The 21,761-nt window shown below is 51.7% G+C and overlaps 1 protein-coding gene across 1 annotated transcript; it reads right to left on the bottom strand.

Annotated features, from left to right (window-relative positions):
• Positions 1–633: 633 nt before the first annotated feature.
• Positions 634–18,097, bottom strand: GDPD2 (glycerophosphodiester phosphodiesterase domain containing 2). The gene is made up of 16 exons (XM_082062229.1): positions 18,078–18,097; positions 8,798–8,946; positions 7,545–7,648; positions 7,379–7,472; positions 7,095–7,154; positions 6,625–6,723; positions 6,149–6,242; positions 5,579–5,724; positions 5,030–5,112; positions 4,344–4,494; positions 3,571–3,786; positions 2,575–2,726; positions 2,084–2,231; positions 1,791–1,873; positions 1,312–1,340; positions 634–1,006 (listed from the first exon to the last, which is right to left on the bottom strand). Exons 2-16 carry the CDS (start codon positions 8,909–8,911, stop codon positions 954–956), a joined length of 1,626 nt encoding a protein of 541 aa, XP_081918355.1. The 5' UTR covers positions 8,912–8,946; positions 18,078–18,097; the 3' UTR covers positions 634–953.
• Between the last annotated feature and the right edge of the window lie 3,664 nt (positions 18,098–21,761).

Consider the following 21,761-nt stretch of genomic DNA (forward strand, 5'->3'; position numbering starts at 1 on the left):
CACTAGGTGGCACGGGCGCGCCGCGGATCCCCGCCTGCCCCGAGTCGGCCCCGGCTGGGCTGCGCCTGCCTCGGCAGCGCTCCAGGCAGCCGGGACCTGCGGGTGAAGGTGGCGGGGGGGGCGTGCAGGGGAGTAGGAAACGGCGAGAAAGCAGTTATACCCAACTCGCCCCTTCGGAGTCTGTCTACCGGATCCGCTGATTTATTGACATAAATACATAAGAACAAGGAGAACTGAGCCCATCACCGTTTTCAAGTTCAAGGCCCTGCTGCAAAGTGACCAACCCAAGTCCCACCTCTCCCCTCCTTTGCCCACCTCCGCAGCTTTGCAGCAGCAGGAGCAGGACCGTGGTTCTGCCAGCCCCAGAACCCCTACACCCCCGCTCCCTCCCACCAAGAGCAGCACACACTTAACTGCTGCATGGGGAGCTAGCACCCTGGCCTGCAAAGATGCAGTCTGCAGGAGCAGGACTTGGGTCCAGCATGGGCGAGGGAAGAGCTCAGCTCCATCTAGTGAAAACCTCCCTCCCCTCTCGCAGTCCCCTTTCTATTCCTCAAGCCATGGGGGAAGACAGGGCCCACAGCAGCAGCACTTTAAACAAGGTTTCTCACCCCTGGCTGCAGAGCTGCTGCTGACAGGCAGAGGCTGCCCTTCCCCTGCACCAAACAGCGACTCCAATCCCCACTAGTCACCAAACCCCACAAGCCAGTCCCAGGAAACCTCTGCAAAGGCTCCAGTTTCTCACTGCCAGTGGAAACTGGGAACTCAGCTCCAGGTCTTTTCAGCGTAGGGCAGTTGTGCACCACCAGGAGCCAAGAAGGCTACAGGGGACAGGAAGCTCAGAAGGAGTCTACAGAGGAAAGCAGCCTCAAAGCTGGCCTGAGGAGTGCTCCCCACTTGAGCTGTGCAGGGTTCCTGCTGCCCCTCCCCATGGCTGATGGAGGCTGGAGGGGTCACTCTTGCATCAAGCTGTTGATTTTCGTGAGCAGCACATCCGTCTCAGACTCTGGGGAGACAGAGAAGAAAAAAAAAAAAAAAGTCATTGCAGGCAGCCAGCATCCTTCAGTGACAGGCAGAGGGGCCTGAAAAGTGGTTTGAGAAAACCTGGGGAATGAGGGATTCCCCAGCACTGTCCCACAGGGTTGTTTGCTAAGGGCAGGACAGGAACTCCCTTGGCTGGGATTCCCTTCCCTCCCCCAACCATCCCAAACCACTCTGGCACATTCAGCTGGAGAAAGCTGCCTGCCAGGGAGAGTCCCACAGGCAGAACTTGGCTCCGAGGGAGGGGAGCTCACATCCGTGTGCACTTACCCACTGTCTGTCTTCTCCGGGAGCATTTCCTAGGAGATGGAATAGGATCGATGTTAGAATGTCAGTCCAGCCTCCCCCTTCCCTCCCCCAGGCTCCCAGCTGGAGACTGTGGGGCCCCACAGGACACACAGTCCCACAGAGTTCTGCTCTCAGTGCCTGCAGCTCTGGTAAAGGAGCAGGGCCAAAGTCCCCCAGCCTAAGCACACAAAGCCCTGGGGCGCAGAGTGAGCTAGTAAGTGTGAACTAAGGCATCCAGAAGCTGGAGGAAGGGCCAGGCCAGATTTTTCAGTGCAGCCTGGCGATAAAAGTTACCTCCACACACTGCTGTCTCAACCAGACAGGAAAGGACCCCTGGGATCTGAGTCCAGAGCAGGGTGGCAGCAGATACAACTGGCTTTGGGTATGTACCAGCCACCCAGGGCACACTACAGCCTCCCCCAGCAGACCTGCCGCAGCAGAGGGAAAGGGATCAAACATACTTCAACAAGAGGAAGGCCCAAAGGATGGCAAGGAAGGAAGCGCAGTCTGCAACAATCCAGATCATGAGGTACGTGCTGCTTGGCTGCAAGGCAACAAGACAAGCCATGAACACCAGCCAGGGGCTGCTGTGCCAGCAGTTCCTTCTGCAGGGTCACGCATTCTCATACAAGCACAGCACTGAGCAAAGCGACCCTCCAGACAGCTGTCCGCCCAGGTCTGCTGCAGAAAGCGACCCATAAGGGTCCAGGGCACAGGGCTGTGGGGCAAGGTGAAGCATGGGGAGGTCACTTACGAGCAGCCAGATGGGGTGTTTCATCTCCTTCAGCACCTGGCAGGCGTTGGTGGTGACAGAGCTTACCCCAGAGCACCACAGCACAGAGAAGAGCCAGGGCTGGTTCACCACATACAAGTTGACAGAGATGTTGTCCTGGCGGTACTGCCTGCATAGGGACGGCTGTGGTCAGAGCAGCAGACAGCAGGGTGCCAGCACATTCGCTGTACAGCCAGAGACGACTGTATATCTGGGATGTGATCCAGTGTTCACAGCCACATGGAACAACTGTCTGGAGAGCCAGACCCGAGGCAGATTTGCCGGCAAGGCAGAAGGCTGCAGCCAGCTCCGTTCCCTGCACCAGCCCTGCCTAATAACGCATGCTTGACCACAAGGCTGTAACACACACCCTGCCCTTCCCAGCAATGCACCAGCTGGCCTTCACCTCTGCTACCCCCTGGGACAGAGCCCAGGCCACACAGCTCCCAGGCTCCTGGGCACAGAGCTCTCACCTGATCTCCTCAGAGCTCATGTCCTGGTAGGGCAGATTAACATGCAGCAGTGGTTCTGTCTCATTCTGGAGTCTCTTCCGGCCATAAACTTGCTGAACGCCTGGGACTTGCTGTTTGACCTGTTCCCTGAACCCATCCGGCAGCCAGAGGACCTAGGCAAGAGCCAGACAGCACATGCAAGGGAGAGGTGCTCCAGAGAGCTTGCTCTCTTCCAGTATTTCCTTGCAGGTCCAGGCACACGTGGCCTGCTTAGACAGCTGCTTCCTGCACCCCTCTCCACACTCAGCTTCTCCGTGAAGATCTCAGTCAGGACAGTCTCCTAAGAGTTTGCTCTAGCCAACAAGTAAGCACAACAGACCCCACTGACAGGAGAAAGCAGTTCCAGCCCAAGAAAGCTGCAACAGTTATGTCCTTTGTGGGTCCTTGAATGGATCAAGCAGAGCATCACTTTGGCCCCAACTCCGCAGCAAGAATGCACCTTGGATCAGCACTATAGTACAAGTCTTTGCTGTATCCCCTCCTGTTCTGCATTCCCCAAAAGCCAAGAAGGGAAAGTGGTTTGGGTGCTACTTCACTCCCCCAGGACAGCACATGTCCTGTGCTGCAGAGGTTGGGTGAAGTGCAAAGGCAGCACAAGAGGTTGCAGCAGGACTCCAAGAGCTGCAGGGAGAGGTGTGATGAAGCATGGGGAGGTAGAAGCCTGAGCATTGTTCTTCTGCTCTTGCTAGCGCTGTTGGTCACCTCCCTAGACTGAGTCACAGTTTACACACCAGGGTGGCCAGTGCTGTGAAACCAGAGTATCTGGAGGGATCTGAAGCTGTAAACATTAAGCCCCAACTATTGGCAACTTTTCCCAGCTAGAGAACCCCAGGCCTGGACAGAGTTCCCCAGCAGGGATCACACATGGGGATGTGGTGTACGGTGTGGCAGAGGCACCTCCCGCCATGGCAGGGTGTGACAGCAGGGTCTGGCAGTGGTGGGACAGCGGGAGCTCACCTGCTGTAGTGGGATGCCTGACTGTAAGATCACTTCCAGGGTGGCATTGACAAAGCTCTGGTAGTCACTGTGGTTCTCAGGCCGGAGGTCAAACATGATGGAGATATTGCTCTGCTTGGCTGCCTCTAGCACCTGTTCTAGGGATGGGATCCTCTGTTTGGTTGCCTGGTAGCGATCACCATCAGAAAGACTCAGCACAGTGGGAAATGGCCTCCGCTACAAGGGCAAGAGAGAGTTAGTCATTATAGGCTGACCCTCCAGAAGCTTCCACCTCCCAAAGTGGTGCCCATCTTCGGCTCTCAGTTTCCTACACTGGCCTTTTCACATGCTGTCCAGTGCAGACAGGCTCAGAGATCCTTCCCCTGCACATCCACAGGGCACACCTTTACCCTTCTCCACACTAACAGCACAGTTCAAGCAGCCCCAACACCTGTGGGCATTCAGAGCTGCTCAAGAGTTGGTTAGTCACCTTTTGGGAAGAGCCTTGCCACAGCTGCCTCCAAGCCCAGGCAGGCTGTGCAGCTCCGAGCAAATGTATGAGACACCTCCCCTCCAACCAGCCTCCTCCATGACTCAGCTGAGGAGTGAGAACCAACCCCAGCTTGGGGCATAACCGCACCCAAAGAATTTGGGCAGGCATAGAAGCGCTTCTGTGCCCTTGTCCAGGTGTCTGCCCAGACTAGCACCGCAGAGGGAACCTTCCCCAGGACAGGGCTCACACTTCACCCACAAATGCACCCATCCATGATCAGCCACCCCACAGGCACCCTGACCTCCAGGAACCAGCTGCCAGCATCCAGCTGCTGGAGGTCTGTCCAGTTGAAGGCGGTGCTGTTCAGGGCAGCCCTCTCAGGGAACACAGCCTGCACATTGGTGGTTCTGGTGAGTTCCTCATCATGCATGAGGAATGGGACCCCATCAGCACTGACAAAGGAAGCAGAGAGGGAAGCTCTGTGTTGCAAGCTGTTTGTCTCCTATCCCTGCCCCATCCCAGCCACCCTGCTAGGGTAACCCCCACCTTTCTGCCTACTTGTGGTCCTCTATGCAAAGAGGTGAGTGTCTGGAAAGCACGGAGCACCTAGAGACCAAGCTAGGAACCAAGTAGTTCCTTGCTCGCTGCCATAGCTGTCCCCAGAACAAGATTGCATGAGGTGAACTAGAGCTTGGATCTGTTTTTCAAGCAATGCCCCTCCCCTGGTGGTTCCTCCCTCCTAATTCCCTGGAAGACAACCTGTGTAGAGAGTACAGAAACCCAGTATCTCTCCCAGATCATTGGGACACCAAGCTGGAGCTAGTCCCATACTGGGAAGGTGGGAATGGCATAGCCCTTTGAACAGGGCCTGCTTCCAAATAGGGGTTATATCACTCCTCCAGATGTGTTCTATAATGCCCCATGCAGGAGGTGACATTGCAGGATACACAGGCCCCTTCCCACCTTGAGTCCCTGCCGCCCCTTTACCTCACCATGACGTCTGTCTCAAAGACTTGCACATCACAGTCCACCGCCTTGTGCAGTGACATGAGGGTGTTTTCAGGGGCCAGCTGGAAAAGGAACAGTGTCAGTGCAGAGGGCATGGACAGGAGGCAGGCACTCACCCTGCTTGGCTGCACCCAGCAGCTTGCCTGTGCTCTAGGGCAACCCACAAAAAGACTGGGGACAACCTGGTAGGGTTTGGGGCTGGAAAAGGGCCGGGTGCAGATAGCCAGAGCCTGCCTAGTCCCTGCTTCCCAGCCAGGCTTTCTGCCAAGAGTCACCTGCTCCTGGTCCAGCAGCACTCAGCAAGCAGCTCTGCCCTGTGGCTGCTGCACCCACTCTCCTCACCCAGTGCTCACCCATCCTCCAGCCCTGTGCTGCCCTGGCTGCTGTGGGGATCCCTCTACACCGGGCTGGCCAGAGCTCATCCAGCCCTGCAGCAACAAGGGTCTCCAATCTTTGTACGCCATGGCCAGGCACAGCCCCATCCACCCTGACTACCACAGCAGCATGCTGCCAGTGCTGGTCACTCACCATGGGGGCTCCTCGGTGGCCAACCAGGGCTGGCTTGGGGGGCAGCTGGTTCTCCTCCATGATGCAAGGGGAGGTGATTGCCAGGGGAGCCAGATACAGCCCGATCATCACCACACAGTACACAAGCAGCAGGAACACCTTGAGACCTGCAGGCAGAGACAGAGAAGATAGAGTGGTGAGGTACAGAGGAAGTGTTTTGCAGGCTGTTAGGAATAAGCCAAGGCTGCTTCAGCTAGCATTAATTTATGGTTGCCCTAGATCAGGCACTGCATCCTCAACCTCAGGAATACTGCAGATTTATTCTTGGCCCACTGCATGCGCTTGCACCCTAGCCTGGAACTTCTGCAAGACTCAGTCTGCCATCCATAGCCCTCCTTCAGCTGCAAAGCAGTGAGGGCTGAAGTTGCACCAAAGGATGAACATGAGAAGCAGCAACTAAAAGCAGGCAATACTGAGTCTGAGTGCTGAAGACCTGTTCCCACTGTGCCGATGCCCTCTGTACATGGCTTTGAGTGGGAGAAGGCAAGGCACAAGCCACGGGGAGAGGTGGAGACCTTGGAGGTGGATTACCTCTGTTGCGGGTGCGGTAGATGAAGCTGGCCAGCGGCCAGGCAAGGAGCGTCATTCCCCACACGATTCCAATGTGCAGGAAGGGACCTGTTGCCTTGGGAGGCAAAGGAAGCATGTCAGCATACATCAGCCCAGCCTCTGTCCCCAAAATCCACATGCTCCAATGCCAGTGATCTGCTACTGCAGCCAGCAACGCTGCAAGAACCACATAGCCAGGGAGGGAAGGACAGACCCCTGGGGGACTGAACAGACTCTCCACTCTGGCCCAGCCACCATTCGTCAGCCTGACTGCAGATGCTCCAGGCTGCAAGAGCAGGAGAAGAACCTTGCCTGGCCAGGCAGCAGAAGTCAAGGGCAGGGAGTTAACCATGATGGCACACAGCCATGCTGGGGGCTCCAGTCACCACCCTTCAGCTTATCCCCACAGGCCAGGTACTGGGTACAGCGGGGGCGTCTCTGGTATCGAGGTGACTCACCTGCAGCGAGATGTGTGCACTTTTCCACTCTTCCGCCCACTTTATTCCCAGCCCTGTGAAGGCTGCAGCCACCACCAGGGCAGTTAAAATCAGCAGGGTCTGTGGAGCAGGGCACAGGGCACTTAGGGGAGCATACAGCATCCTGCAGGCCAGCTGGGCTGTGGCCTAGCAGGGCAGGCAGTGTCCCCCTCATCCAACCTTCCTGAGCCCCTGCAAGTCCTGAAACTCCACTTGCCCCATTTGGGTTTGCAGCTGAGCTCTGTACCCCCATGTCTTGAGCAAGGGAATACTACCATCCCAGAGATGTATGGCTGGGGGACTAACAGCTGCAGCCCTGCCCAGCAAGGACACACAGCCACTCAGGGCAGGGGTCACAGCAGCTGTACACAGCCCCAGTGGGCTGGTCACAGCTTCACAAGGTGCAAGGGCAGGCAGGCAGGCACCATCACCCTGCACTCCCAGTCTCTCACCTTATGCAGCCAGTGTAGCTTCAAGGGCTGGCCGCAGAGCTGCAAGCACAAAGCAAGGACCTGTGAGAACAACAAGGAGATGTCAGAGCTGGGCTGTACCTCACAGCTCAGCCCTCTAAGGGCACAGCCCCCCTGACACAGTGAGGGTCTCTGGCCATGCTCAGGCTGGCACAGCAGGCTGGATGCTATGGGCTCCACCTGGCTCTGCACAGCACAGGGCAGCCAGCCTGTGCTCGACACAGCTCCATACCCACACCAGCCCAGGTGGGATCAGCAGGGCTCACCAGCAACACAGCCGAATAGGTGATCAGCATGGCCGTAGCTATGAGCAGGACCAGGGACCAGTCCAACCACAGCTTCCTTTGCTTGAAGATGAACCTGCCAGCAAAGGGGATGGTCAGAGGGGAAGGGGCAAATGGGGAGCAAGGCTGGACATGGGATCCTACTCACTCATTGAAGTTGTGGAAATCATTAAGGATGATGATGGCGAAGTAGAGCCACACGAGTGTGAAGAGGAAGACGAAGAAGAGGAAGAGGAACCAACTGCAGTCACACTGAAAACCAGAGATTAAACCTATGCACACACCTGCAGGGCACCTACCCCCTGGCTGGGTTGCTGAGACCCCTGGGGAGCACCCAGCCTGCAGCAGGGTGCACAGGGCATCACAACAGCAGGCAGTGTCCTCACAGGTCCAGGCACTGAGCTGTCCCATGGAGGTGGAACAGATCTCCCCAGGAGAGCTCTTTTGGCTGGACCCATGTTACAGGAAAATGGACCAGCATCTCCTGTTAATACAAACAACTAAAAAGTTGCCTATGGCAGACTGGGGAGGGCAGCCCCTGCATCAGGACTGCCCCTCCTTTTCCATGCAGCAGCCCCTGGGAACAGGCTGGGACTTTGGACATGGGAAAGGACAGGGAACCAGGTCCTGTTCCCTTCTAGCTGTGTGATCTGGGGTCTGGGCAGAGATAAGTGTGCCTCAGACTGCTCCTGCCTGCCCAGCCAAAGCCAGGTCCAGCTTCAGGGTCTCCAGCTCCCAGCCCCGTGGGGAGGCGAGAGGTGCCACAGGTGCTGAGCGGGACACCCAGCAGCCCAGACCAGCTCACACATTACATTCCAGGCAAGACGGGACAAGCTGTGGCAGCACAGCCACTCCCATGGGAGTTGAAGACCACAAAGAATCCCAGGGCCTCACCCCTCCCAGGTTACAAATTGCCAGGGACACCCCCTTCCAGCACCCTATCACCGGGGGCCGCACCCAGCCCAGGAGCCGTGCATCCCACGTGCCTGGCCTGGCATTCAGCGCCCCAGGACGTGCCCTCCATGCTCAGCCCTCAGGGAGCGCAGAGCGCTGCTGCAGGCACGTGTGAGTCCTGCCGCAGACACACGCCTGGCCGGGATGGCCACGGCTCAGCCTCACTGCTGCTGGTGTGCTGCTCTACCCTTCTTTTCAACCAGTGCAAACAGACAACTCACCCTCTCACTGCTGCAGGCTAGGACGGTCCCAAGACAGAGAGGGTGCCAGGTAGCACCCCCAGCTCTCCTGGGGCTCAGTCCTGGGGAGCAGGACCAGTGGCAAGGAGTCAGCAGCCAAATGTCTGGGCTGAGCTCCTCAGCCAGAGCCCTTCCTCACCCCACCACCACTCTGAGCTTCCCACACAGGGGCTGGCCAGACCCATCTTAGCATCACTCGTGGTATCACCTTGGTGGTTCTCAGGCCCTTCCTCTTCTCCTTCTTGGCAGTAATCCACTGGCAGCTGTAGAGGCAGAGCAGGCAGGTGGCACAGGGGCGGCAGCAGCCAGCAGGGTCTGCCATAGCACTGGGCTGTCTGAGGTCACAGGTCAGGTGTCCTGCAGGCGACACACAGAGTGTGTTGATACACACCTCCCAAAACACACTGCTTCATGGAGATGGGGCCCCGCAGCATCCTGGGTCCAGGTACCCTGGCAACCAGCTGCCCGAGCACCTAGGACATAGCAAGGCTGCTGGCTGTGTCCCCAAGCAAGGCATGGTGCCAGGGAACGCGGGAACACAGGGTGCAGTCCAACCTGTTCAGCCGGTTGCCCTGGGACCCTTCACTCAACCGGCCAAAGCAGGCCTGGAGCTGGCAGGGAGCAGGACCTGCTCCCCAGCCCGGGGTTCAGCACTTCACCTGGGAGCCAGGGGCACCATGCAGGCTCCAGCAGCCCCGCCAGCCAGCTTGGGCTCCTGCTGCACAGCTGGGGGTGTGTGTGACAGCCAGGAAGGCTGTGTCCTCTCTAAGCCCAGGTCCTCTCTGAGGCAACATCACCCTGGCAGCTCTCCAGCTCAGCTCACACAGCAAGGGCTCCCCAGGGGGGCTGGAGAAGCTGCAGTGGGGCAGGCACTGGATGATTGTTGGTCCAAGCACTATACTGGGGGAGGTGAGTGGCAGTTATGGGGGAAAACCCATTGCTACAGTCACAGATGAGGCCAAGTGCAGGTCTACTACTGTGTTTGCCATGCACTGAGAAGGGGAGAAGTCCAGGACACTTTGCTGTGGTCCTCAGATTCCTGGTGCTCAGCTGGAGGAAGGAGGGAGCCCTGAACAAGGTCTTCCTTTATCCACCCCAGGTAACCTCACGTTTATTACCCCTTACCCTGCTGCAGAGCTGCTCTCCATCCTCAACCCAGCCTTTCCAATAGGCCAGGCACCCCACACAGCACTTATCACCTCACAGAATAAGCCAGTCTCTCATTTCACTGCAACTGCTGAGCCAGGCATTGGAGCCAGCTGGCCACATCCTCCCAGCCACATCCTCTCTAATGCTGGGGGCCAGGGTGTGCCTAGCAGGACAATGTCCCACCCCAGCCTGGAGAGGGGGAGCAGAGCTAGCCCATGCCAGCCACACCAGAGATGCTCTGCTGTGCCGTGGCTATGGCCAAGGTCAGCCCAGTCTTCCCTATGATAAAACAGCATCCCAGCATGGCACCTCGCTCCCAAATACCACCAGTGTGTTGGTCTCCAGGTCTGAGGTACAGAGTCTCCCCTAGGACCCATTGAAGCAGTGGCCACTGGGGCATGCACAGCCAGGTACCAACCCAAAAGTGGGACTCCTAACCTGCCCAGCCAGCTTCTGCAAGCTGGTGGGGGGCAGGGAGGAGGGTATGAGGGCTGCCATCAGCAGGTCCAGCCAGCCGAGGTGCAGCAGGTGCCAAGCAGCACAGCAGTGCCCACATTCACTGCCCCCTGTCTTCTAGGGACCAGCTCAGCAGCTGTGATCTGCTCAGCAATCACACTGAAGGAGCCAGCCCTAACACAAGTGCAGGAAGTCTTGGGACTAGACAGTTTCCCTCCATGATGTCCAGGGCTCTGGCTGCAGGCTCATACCCCTGCTGTCACCAAAAACAGAGGCATCATTTTCACCACTGAGTAGCTGGCTCAGCCAACATCCCATGGGATTCGCCCTGTATCCCCCTTGCTGCTCACACAGGTAGAACCCTGGTGCCAGCAACTGATCAGGGAAACCCTGCCACCCCTGCAAGGTACAAAGTACAGGAGGAGTGGCTGTGGGCACCAGCTGAACTTCAGGACTCAGCGGCTCTGGGAGGCTGTTACTGCCAGGACTGGAGCTTGGCAGGGCAGAGACACAGGACTGGCCACAAATCTGTGCCAGTAGCGCTGTTTGGAGGATTTGGAGGAAAAATGCCACCCTGTTCCCAGCTCAGAGTGGGACGGCAGCAGCGGCACCAGCAGTTATTGTGCAACACCCCTGCACAGGGCACAGGTCCCAAACAGAGCTGGGCATGCAGCAGACCCTGCTCGACTTCAGTACCAGCTCCAAGGGGAGAGGTGCACAGTGGGAGCTGGGTGTCCATCAGGAGCCATCATTCAGCGCCCCCCACTCCCAGCCCTAGTTGGGGGTTCATAGGGCACTTAAAGGAGTGACAAACCCATTGCTGCAGTCACTAATGTGGCAGCATGCACTCACAGCTCCACAAGGACCTTTGTGCCCCAGGGGTGCTGACACAGGACAACCAGGTGGCCACAGGCAGGTCAAGAACCCCTGCATGCCACTAGGCAGGCCAGCAGGAGCTAACACCCAGCCCCACTGTCCCTTGACCTCACAGGAGGGAGACCAGAGGTCCCGGGGAAAAGGGTGACCACAAAACAGCAAAAGCAGTACAGCCTGGCACAGACTCCCCACTCCCAGCCACGCACCCCACATCTCCAGCATGCAGTCAGTCCTTGGCTCCCCATTCCTGCTTTACAGAATGTGGAAAAAGCATGGGCAGCCCCTTCCCCCCCTCAGCTGCACACAGGGCCAGGACGATCACCCCCCTTGCCACCCTGCCAGCTCTCCCGCAGCTCCTGTGGCAGCGCGGTTCAGTGTCCCCATGCCACAGGCTGCCACCCTGAGGCAGCGAGCCAAGGGGCCAAAAATACCTGCTGCTCCCTGCAGACGCTGGGTTCCTGCAGCTGGGACTCTGGCAGACCAGGTGAGTGCTGGGGCTGGGCGTCCCTGCGCAGCGGAGCCCTGCTCTGCCTGCTCACACCCTCCTGGGTGTGTTTGTGGCCCGGCAGCGCTGCCGATGCCGCCTGCAGGTCTGCACAGGCTGGCAGGGACGGGCTGCCCGCGGCAGGCACAGCAGCCCGGGGTCAAGGCGCGTCCCCCCAGCAGTGGCTTTGTGCCCCGCTGACCCTAGCACAGCCTCCGCTTCATGGCCGCTGGGAAAACGGAGAAGGGGCCCAGGGGGGCGTCGCGCGCCGCAGCACAGAGGAGTTTGCAGGCAGCCCACGCTCCAGACAGATTAAGGCTCTGGGGAGAGCTCCGGGAGCGGGGCAGGCAGATGGAGGCAGAGCCGCGTGCATCACTGGGCCTTTGGGAGTCCCTCTGTCAAAAAAGAGACTTTTTCCTTCCTTGCAGAGGAAGCTTGGGACAGGCACATCCCAGGCCACTACAGCTGGCACAGCTGATGCTTAGTAGGACATGCTTTGAAGATGAAAACACAGAGGTAAAAGTGGTTTCTTGTCTTGTGCCAAGATAAATGTTTCAGCAGCAACGCACCTGAACTTTGCTAAAACAGCAGATGAAAGGACACTCCAAAACGGGGGCTTGATGCCACCTGCAGATGTGTGGGGTGACACCCTCTGTATCCCTGGCTCCATCCCTGTGGCACAGCACAGCTGTGTCCCCCACCCTCAGCTCTAGGTCTCCACAGAGGCACAGCCTGCAGGATGAGAGCCAGGATGGGCACTCAGACCTTTCCATGTCAGTGACTTGCTCCATCACTGCCTGGGATCTCAGGGGATCTCTGTGATCTCCTGCCACTTGCAAAAGAGCAAAGAAAGCTGGTTTACAGGGAGGTGACGGCATCCTACAGTGATGCAGCAAATGCCAGGCTAGGCAGAAACCTCAGCACTCACCCTCATAGCTGGTCCTATTCCACATAGTTATTAACAGTCTTGGCACTAAACATTGAACAGCTCCAAGAAACATCCTGATCAAGCACATCTGTGAGACCTTATCAGTGGAGGGTCTGGAGCACTGCAGGAGTTGTGTAATAACACCCATTGCTCTGCACCCAAAAGAGTAAGCTGAAAGCATTGCAATAGCCAGGAATGCCCCTAGGATGAGCAAACAGCCCTGCACCCCAAATTTTGTCAGCTGTGAGCAGCCAGCAGCAAGGTTCACCTCCTGCATCCGCTCTGCTGGTTCCAGCACAGACTGACCGTGGCACCACCAAGCAGAACAAACCTGTGGGCAGGGGTCTTTCCAGTGGTATTGTGCCCCAGGAGAGCCCCTGGAATGCAGAGAGCCCATTTTCCCAGATTAAAGATGATTGTTGTGTTGGGGACAGGTTTACAGGTCATGAGGAGATGAAGAAGTGAGCACTGCAGAGCAGTGAGGGACCACTGAAGCCAAGAAACAGCTTAGGCAGTGGGGAGGGGAAAACCGAGCATGAATAGAGAGATTGAGGTGTTAATGGAAGGAGGGAGGCTGGAGCAGAGCTCCTGGAGACCCAAAAGCTGTGGGCTTTAGGGGTGTAAGGTAAAGCTGACAGGAGGGGCACCCCTCAGCCACGGGCAGATGGAGCAGAGGAACTGGTGGATCCCCCAGGGACCCCATGTGACGGCGCCAGGCGGGAGGCCCCTTCTCCCTTGAAGCCCAAACTTCGACTCTATGGAGGGAGAGAAGCCTCCGGGGACCGCACCGGACTCCGCCGCCCGCAGTGGCCGCCTCTCCCCACCAGAGAGCGCTGCCGCCGACGCGGTAGCTCTGCCGCTCTGGAGCACCGTTCCGCACTCTATGGTCTCGCAGCCCCTCCTGCCGCACCGGTGGGTCTGCTGCACGCTCGTAGCCCGGCGGTGTCCGGACACAGAGCAGCTACAGGGAAGGGGAGCGGCGGGAAGTCTGCTATCCCGTGTGAGCCCCCGGCTTCAGCACCGTGTGAAACGGCAGCCATTTCTTTTTTTAATCTTCGCCGCGTGACTGCGGGAGGCAGCCATATTGAGCGAGGGCGGAGGCGTCATGCTGATGCCTGTGGGCGCCATTTTGAGTACTGGCGCAGGTGGCGGACGGCAGCACCGCGCGGACCCTGCCCGGTCAGTGCCGCCTCTCAGCCGCCAGGGGCCGCGCTGCCGCCGCCTCAGCGGCACGTTTCGCTCCGAGCCGGCGCCGCCGCATCCCCTCAGAAGGGACCGGCCCCTGGAGCCGCCTGAGGGCTCTGGAGGCTGTCAGGGCAGCTCGCCGCGGGCTGCAGTGACCTCACTCCCGCCGGCAGCTCTCCCGGGAGGCTCCGCGGGCTCCCCGTTGCACACAGGCGGCGTCACCCAGCTGCAGGTCCCAGAGCACAGCCCTCACCAGGAGCTGCCTCAGGCTCGGGGCCTTTTGGTGCTGTAAAAAGCCAAAGGAGGTGACATGCAGTAGCATCTAGTTTGCTTCTGTCCACATTTGAAGCTCACAGAGCTGCAGTGCTGCTGCTTTCTGAGGAAGGAGATCACAGATTCATAGAATCATTTTGGCTGGAAGAGACCCCCAGGATCATCAAGTCCAACCATAACCTAACTCTAGCACTAAACCATGTCCCTAAGAACCTCATCTAAACACCTTTTAAACCTCTCCAGGGATCATGACTCCATCACTTCCCCGGGCAGCCTGTTCCAATGTCTGACAACCCTTTCCGTGAAGAATTTTTTCCTAGTATCCAATCTAAACCTCCTTTGGCACAACTTGAGGCCATTTCCTCTTGCCCTATCACTTGCTACTTGGGAGACCAGCCCCCTCCATGCTACAACCCCCTGTCAGTTAGCTGTAGACAGTGATAAGGTCTCCCCTCAGCCTCCTGTTCTCCAGACTGAACAGCCCCAGTTCCCTCAGCCTCTCCTTGTAACACTTGTGCTCCAGACCCTTCAGCATCTTCACCGCCCTTCTCTGCACTCTCTCTAGTTCCTCAACGTCCTTATTATGAGGGGCCCAAAACTGAACACAAGATTCAAGGTGGGGCCTCACCTGTGCTGAGTACAGTGACACAATCACTTCTCTAGTCTTGCTGGCTACACTGTTCCTGATACAAGCCAGGATACTGTTGGTCTTTTTGGCAGCCTGGGCAGATCTGCCTTGTGCTGCCTCTGTTCAAGGTGATCCCCATCTGAGGAACACGCTCTGGCTTCCTGAGGCTGCTGCAGCACAGGAGGACAGGTCAGGGAGTCACCAAGAGAAAGGAGCAGAAGTTACAGATGCTTCATGACCAAGCCCAGACTGCCATAAACAGGGGTGTCCTGGGCACACACTGCCCTGACAGCTCAGGTGCTTGTCTGACTTCCAGGAGCCACGTCACAGCCGAACAGTTAAAGCTCAAAACCAGACCACATAGTGAAGCTGGCTTAGCTCTACAGCTGTCTTGCCATGAAGTCAGATGTACCAGAATTAGTTGGGAAGACAACAAAAAATCGTGTCCCCATCAGCACAGTTGAATCAGCTCATGTACAACATCAAGTGTTGTATTGCTTAGACTAGGGTTTGTGCTCTGCCTTCACTTGCAAGCAGCCTCATCTGTCAGTATTCTTTCAAATTCTAGTAAAGTTATAAAAAACAATGCACAGAGGAATGGTCTAAGCGAGCAAGGAAACTTATGTTGCTATATTAGAGTTCAGCTGGTTATCTCCCTAGACTGTTAACTTTTGGAGCAGAGAAAGCAATTTCAACATACAGAAGTGGTTTAATGGTTTATGTATTATTTCTCTTTTGCTAGCTGAACCAGTCACAAAGCAGTCTTTTCATAAAAAGATGTAAGCAACTCTTTAAATTACTTCTGTTTTTCCCTATACTGCTTGTAATCTGCAAGAAATGTGGCTTTTACATTTGACTGTTTTGGGGGATGTTTTCCCTTCATAGCCCCAAGGACTCAAGACCTGGGATGAAAGGCTAAGGCAACACAGGTTTCTATAACCATTATTTCACACTCTCTCAGCTTGTAACTGATACCAAGAGTTTGGTGTATCACCATTCCTCTGCTGTTAACACTCTGGCAGATTGTGCTTCCAGCCCAGCTAGGAGCTGACCTACATAAACTGGTAGGCCAAGGCAAAGATCTCTCCATCACAAATCTAAAAAAACCCTACTTGCTGATAATCTGCAGTAATATAGCACTTGCTACATTTTGAAGCTATCTTGCATAGGCACAGTAAGAAATGGAGTTGTTAAAAAGTACTACTCAGAAGGTAAAATGACTACTTAAGGGAGGGTATATGGATCATGGCACTAGTCTCAATGGTTTGGTTGACTTTTTCCTAAAGGCCAGAAGCTTATGAGAAATCAAAGTCTGTGGTGAACAAACTTTGGATCACAGTTTCCTCCCCCTGCCAAAGTAGGTCAGGAGTGCAAATTTTAAGAGTATTGTCCAGCATGAGAAAAATGTCTGTAAGGACTATATTTATTTCAACTCATAACATTGAGTTTGCATGATAGAAAGAAAATCACTTGACCCCAAAATTTCACAGGTGGCCCTTATAGTTTTCATTTCCTAAGTACTTGAAAACAGCATGTGGCTGATTTTCAGGGGTGCTAATAATTCATTGTTGTAATTGAGATGAATGGCAGGAGCTCTGAGGATCAAATGCTGACAAGTGTTAAGAGTTCAAGCTGCAGAGTAACAGCAGATCTCACTGTACTGGTACAGCATTTGGCCTCACTGTTTTCATAGGAATCTAGCACCTCTCAAAGGCTTATGGAGAACACAGACTTCTAACAGAGCACAGTAGAAAAGCAGAAGATAATCTGTTAGTAAGCATTATACTATATATATACAGTTAGGAAGTGATTTTTTAGGCATTGTGTCATGGGATATCTAAAATTGCTAATAAGGTAAACAAAACTTTTCTTGAGCTCCCTGGAAAAAAAAAAAAAGAATTCATACAGGCAAGTCTTGCTTTCATTTAAAAAAAATTAGTTACCAGATCCTGATATTTCTATCAGATCTGCCTTGTAAGATTTACATTTACACTTACATCACTGATGATTTCAAGGACTGAAATAATTGTTTTTGTTCAGATATAGCCTTCCCTTTTTGGAACTTGAATTAGTTTATAATTTGAAAGAAGTTTATAATTTGCCATTTCCTAGTTGCCTTATCATTGCATACTTAAGTGAATCCAAATCTTAAGTATTACATTTAAGATACAAGAGAAGAGATGCTCAGAGGATATACTCACATGCAATTTCGCATTTTAAACTACGTATTTTTGGATCTTACATTATCTGCAAAGGAAGCTGACTAATAAAACTGTAGCAGAACTGTTTATCTGGTTAGTTTATTTCCTTTAGAGAGATAATTAGCTTTACTGGAAGCTTAATTGTAGGCATAGCTTACTGAATGGGGCAACACTGACACTCCGCAGATCTGGTTCCACTTGCTTTGCATTGATAAACATACTAGAACAGTATCAAGGGTTTATGTTATTTTCTGACCAATAATTGTGATTTTTTTTTTTTTTCGGAAAAATATAATACTTCCCTTGTCAATAACTATAAAACATCTTACCTACCATTTCTGTTGTTCTACTACAGAAACTTCCACATTTAGTATTTTTCTGTTGTTTACTAACTTTTAAGACCTATAATGATTTTTGCACCAGGATAAGCCTTTGCTATGGAGTCTTTGCTTCTGATGCATCTCTAATTTCTATTCAGAGTTATAGTTACTGTAGAACAGCATTTTTCCACTTTCAGGATATAAAAGTGGCTGTGAGATCACTATGTTAAGGCATGCTATGGAACACAAAAGCTGTCATCTTTTTGCTTCAGAAGCCTTCTATGAAGTGGTTACTGCTCACTGCTGTTACTGTTAAGCCACGTACTTTGTTCCAGTATTACTGAGGACCTAACAGTGGTCTAGATGGGGTAAGACTCTAGATCAGCATTGATGTCAAGAACAAGGCACTTGACAAAGAAAAGCTCAACTCTCAAGCTGTAACAAGCACCTATTAGGCTACAGCCCAAGCTCCTGAACACCCGACGTATGTACTTGCTTCATATTCAAGTATCAACACAGATAGTGGTTTAAGTCCATCCTTACACAAGGAACACTACTTCTGATTCCCTACTAGCCTTATTGCTCATAGAATTTTATCCTCTCTATATATCCAGGCAAAGAGAACAAAGCCCTCCTACATGTCTATTTTACTTTTGCTCCCCTATTCTCATATAGGTTCTTTAAGGACAAGTAACACTTCTGAGAGTCATAATGTGCTGCAGTCAGTGATACTCACATTGTACTTCCAGTGCTACTACTTTTTTTTCTCCTAATATCTATAAGCTATTGGGTAGGTTCACTGAGCTGTTAAAGCCTTTCCTGTTGCCTTAAAGGAAACAATTAACTTATATTATGCACTTCTATAAAAGCAACTTTTCAATACATGTAATTTGTCTGCATCTCATATTTTACAATTGCTTTAAGCTACTAGTTTAGATACTTTAAAAAAAAAAAAAATTGAGAAAAAGCCCCAAACTAGCACACTTACCAGATAGAAGCAGCTTCTTGTTTCAGGCTCTTTAGTGTATACAGCCAGCAGCTGTTTGCCATTGCCAAATTTATAGGACCAGCCTCCAGAGTGCTGTGCTGGGGGTAGGTTTATATAAAGGGCCCTTGCTAAGGGAGAGGGTTGGTAGTGTCTGTATATGTGACTTTAGTTGATTGGGGCTGTAGCTGTGTTGTGGTAAAGCTGGTATATAAAGTTGTTAACAGAGAAGTAGCTTTTATGTTTTAAAAAAAGCAATAATGTTTTAGGTCTACATTAGTCAGTTGAGCTTTGTTTGTTCACTGTAAGTATAATTTCCTGATTGCATTTGTTTATGGCTTGTTTCCTTGAACCTCTTTAAGACCTTTTCAGTTATAAATATCCTTGGGTAAAGGCCCTGCTGAATTGTTTAATATAGCTAAAATATTTCAGTAGATAAAGGGAAAAATGCTTTAGTAGTGTCTACCATCTACTTTTTTTACTTGACTGTTAACTGTTACAGATACCTTTTATAAGTATCTATAAGGGCTATGTTTTAGTAACCTCTATGTGGATTTTCTTCTTGAGCCTTTAACTATTGTAAAGGGTTCTGGGGGATTTCTAGCTAGTGGCTTGCATTTGTGGTTTTTTTTTTTTTTCTGTTTATTCTTTTACTAATCAGTATCTCTGGGGCTTTGTGTTTAGTTGCCTGTGGTTTCTCATGTTCCATGTTTATAGGCATAAATTCTTATATTTTGGGGGAAAAGTGTCTGCCCCTCAGATTACAGAAGGTGTTTATGCAGTTATAAAGATAATATTTTCTTTATTGAGTGATTGTTGGGGAGAAAAAAAGGCTCTTTTTTGTACTGAAGTTAGGAAAGTGCAGTATAATGTTTTCTGGTTTGCCTTTTGTGAGACCTCAGCTGCAAGAGATGCTGCTTTGTCAGATGGAGTGGCTGCCAGCATGGAAAGGCTTGACATCATGGCTGAGCCGATCTGACGAAGAGTTGCTACCAGAAAGTATAGCAGAAAGCTATTTAGATTTTTTTTTTCCAGACCAGTGCTTTGGCTTCTAGTTGAGGAACCTGCTGCAAATGACTGATTCTGGTATGTTAGGTCTGTCTTGTAGCTTTTGCAGGTAAATACTGTCAAGAATCAGGGTTTCTCGGCTGTCAGCTTGAAGTGGGTGCCTGTTTGAGCCTGTAGAGTAGCTGAACACCATTTCCAATGAACAAAGAGAATGTACTGTGGGAATGTATTAACAGCTTAAATAACTTGTAATGAAGTATATCTCTGGAGGTCCATTCTTAGTTGCTTGGGAAGTGATTTTCAAGTAGACATGTATGTGATACTTTCTTTTAAGCTTATTAGCTCCTAGCTTGTTCCTGGGAAGTTTTAATTCATGGTTGGAAATAATGCTAGAATAAAAAAGCTAATACTTCTAGGTGGTTCTGCATTTGAGTCAGAACAAGCATCACAGATTCAGATATAGCAAAGATCAGATAAATAGTAAGTTAGGAGGCAGTGGTACTTAAACCAGCATGCATGTATCACTGGAACTCGGTAGATTCAGGTGGGTAGGATATAGGGGCAGGAATATGACACTAATGCCTACCAGTAATGAACTTTATCCTTAATTTTATTTTGCTTAGCTACTTCAACAGAATGGAGTATTTTTGGCATTTAATTTACTATTTGTATCTATCAGTGTGTTGAGCTTCCTGAAGTATTCCTAGCTTTTGGTTGTGCATTGGCTAGCTGTCTATTAGGTCATCATTTGCCTAATTGTTTTTTCTTTCTTTTGTTAGTGTTAATTGATGGTTTACCATGGATTTGAAGAACTTCTGGGTGATTTCCAAACAACTACTCACTGTTCTGCACTTGTACCTCTGGAGTGATAGTTGTTACTTTGTTTGGTACTTTTTTTACCCAGCTTGCGTATATTTCACTCAAATGCAAAGCTCATGCAGTTAACTACCTTGTATAATTGAGTGACATGCCAATTGCTTTCCCCCACAATGTAGCTGATGATAAAATCTCAATTCACTTTTATGCCTTTTGCCAAGTTATCCTTTTGCTGTTAAATTAACTATTTGATCTTGTGTCCAGAACAGACTGTAATTTGTATAAGGAAATGAAAATAAAGTTGCAATTTTTGTCTCCTGTGTTGCAGCAGATGTGTTAACCCTCACTAAGAACTTCTAGGCATCCCGATGAACTGCTCACTAGATAAGGTACTTATACAGAGTTCTAACATCAATTCACTGAGCTTACCTTTATTTTAAGAAGGTGCTTGAGTTCTCAGAAGGTGTTCTGTTCTTGTTTGGCAGGACTGGGCTGGTCCATGACTTCCAAGTGCACAGTGGGTTTAGAATTTGTGAAGTTCATGAAGAGCTCTGCCTTCTTGATCACTGCAGGATAGTGCTGATGTGGGAGAGTTTGTCGCCTGAAGTCCTAATCTCTAGTGCTGGGAAGAAAAGAAGCATACCTGGAAAAAAAGTCTTAAGAGCAAGTCCTGAGAGGCCCTTCAATGGCTGAAATGGATACTGAGATGAAAAAGGCCCCCTCTCTAAGTTTGCAGCTGTCATACTTGGAGCTACTGTCATGGATGGTACCTCCTTATATTTCACATTATACAGCCAAAGATGAAGGTGATTGTTGCCTCAGGTACTCTCACTCATTTGCCTCGTCAGATACAGACAGATGGTTGTGAGGAACTGAGAATATGTAGAGCTCAGCATGAAGGGCATTTGTCTTGGCACTCTAGCTGTTTTGTCACTGTCAAGCTTTGTTTCTACATTCTGCAGAATTACACAGAAGCTGAGCGAGTACTGTGTGTGTTTGAGACAGTCCCCACATGTGAAGGCTAGCATAGGAGAAAACAAAACATGCTTGTTTGCAAAACAAAAGAGGTGGTGAGGAGAGTGTAGAAGAATGCATTCAGGATGAATCTAAATGGAACAAACTGAAAATAGGGATGCAGCAGTGACTGAAGCTTAAGCTGAGAGCTCTAGTTGTGTGATAAAATGTTAGGAATAAAACCGCACAATACGGATGAGGCCTTGTGTCCAGACTGTGTGACACTGGCATTCTTCCCCTGAATGTTGTTGGTAAATCAGTGGTTTGAAAAAGATAGTGGAAAACTTGCAGAAAGATTTTGGGGTATTTTCCAGCTCTCCTGAGCATTTTTGGAAACCCAGGATTAGATGAAACTCTGATCTAGTCTGTGGTTAGCAGAGGCTACTGTGTGGTTCCTACTACAGTGTAGTCTAACCTGTCCCTCCCACACCTTGTGGTGCCACAGGGGTGCTTGCTAGGTTCTTCTTAGCAATTAATGATCACAAAAGTGAACAAAGATACGTTTGAACAGGACAGCTTGAATAAGCTTTAAGGAGTGTTAGATTAGGCTAAGAATCACTTAGTGCTAACTGCAAGCTCTGGCTTATTTCTGTTCTGCTCTGTTGTAGTGTAAATACCTGTGCTGATTTGCACTGTTTTGACAGTCAGTTCTGTAATATATAAACTACCTTTTCAGATGCTTAATTAAATATTTCAAATATCCTGACTAGAAATGCTTTAATCTAATCAGAATACTGCTTGAAGTTACTGCTACCAGAAGTGTATTTCCTTGAGTTATTTGCTAACTCTATTCTAATGGCATCAACAGCTGGACTGCTAAATGCTGTTAATGAAACTTTTTTTTCCCCT

The sequence above is a fragment of the Streptopelia decaocto genome (assembly GCF_964273445.1).
Source record: "Streptopelia decaocto genome assembly, chromosome: 10".
In the NCBI taxonomy this organism is placed as follows: domain Eukaryota; kingdom Metazoa; phylum Chordata; class Aves; order Columbiformes; family Columbidae; genus Streptopelia; species Streptopelia decaocto.

Coding starts and splice junctions, on each gene's coding strand:
- GDPD2 (XM_082062229.1), bottom strand. CDS start 8,911: ATGGCAGACCCTGCTGGCTGCTGCCGCCCCTGTGCCACCTGCCTGCTC. Junction 5,113..5,578: donor GCCACCGAGGAGCCCCCATG/GTGAGTGACCAG, acceptor TTCCTTTTCCAG/CTGGCCCCTGAAAACACCCT. Junction 1,007..1,311: donor CCGGAGAAGACAGACAGTGG/GTAAGTGCACAC, acceptor CTGTCTCCCCAG/AGTCTGAGACGGATGTGCTG.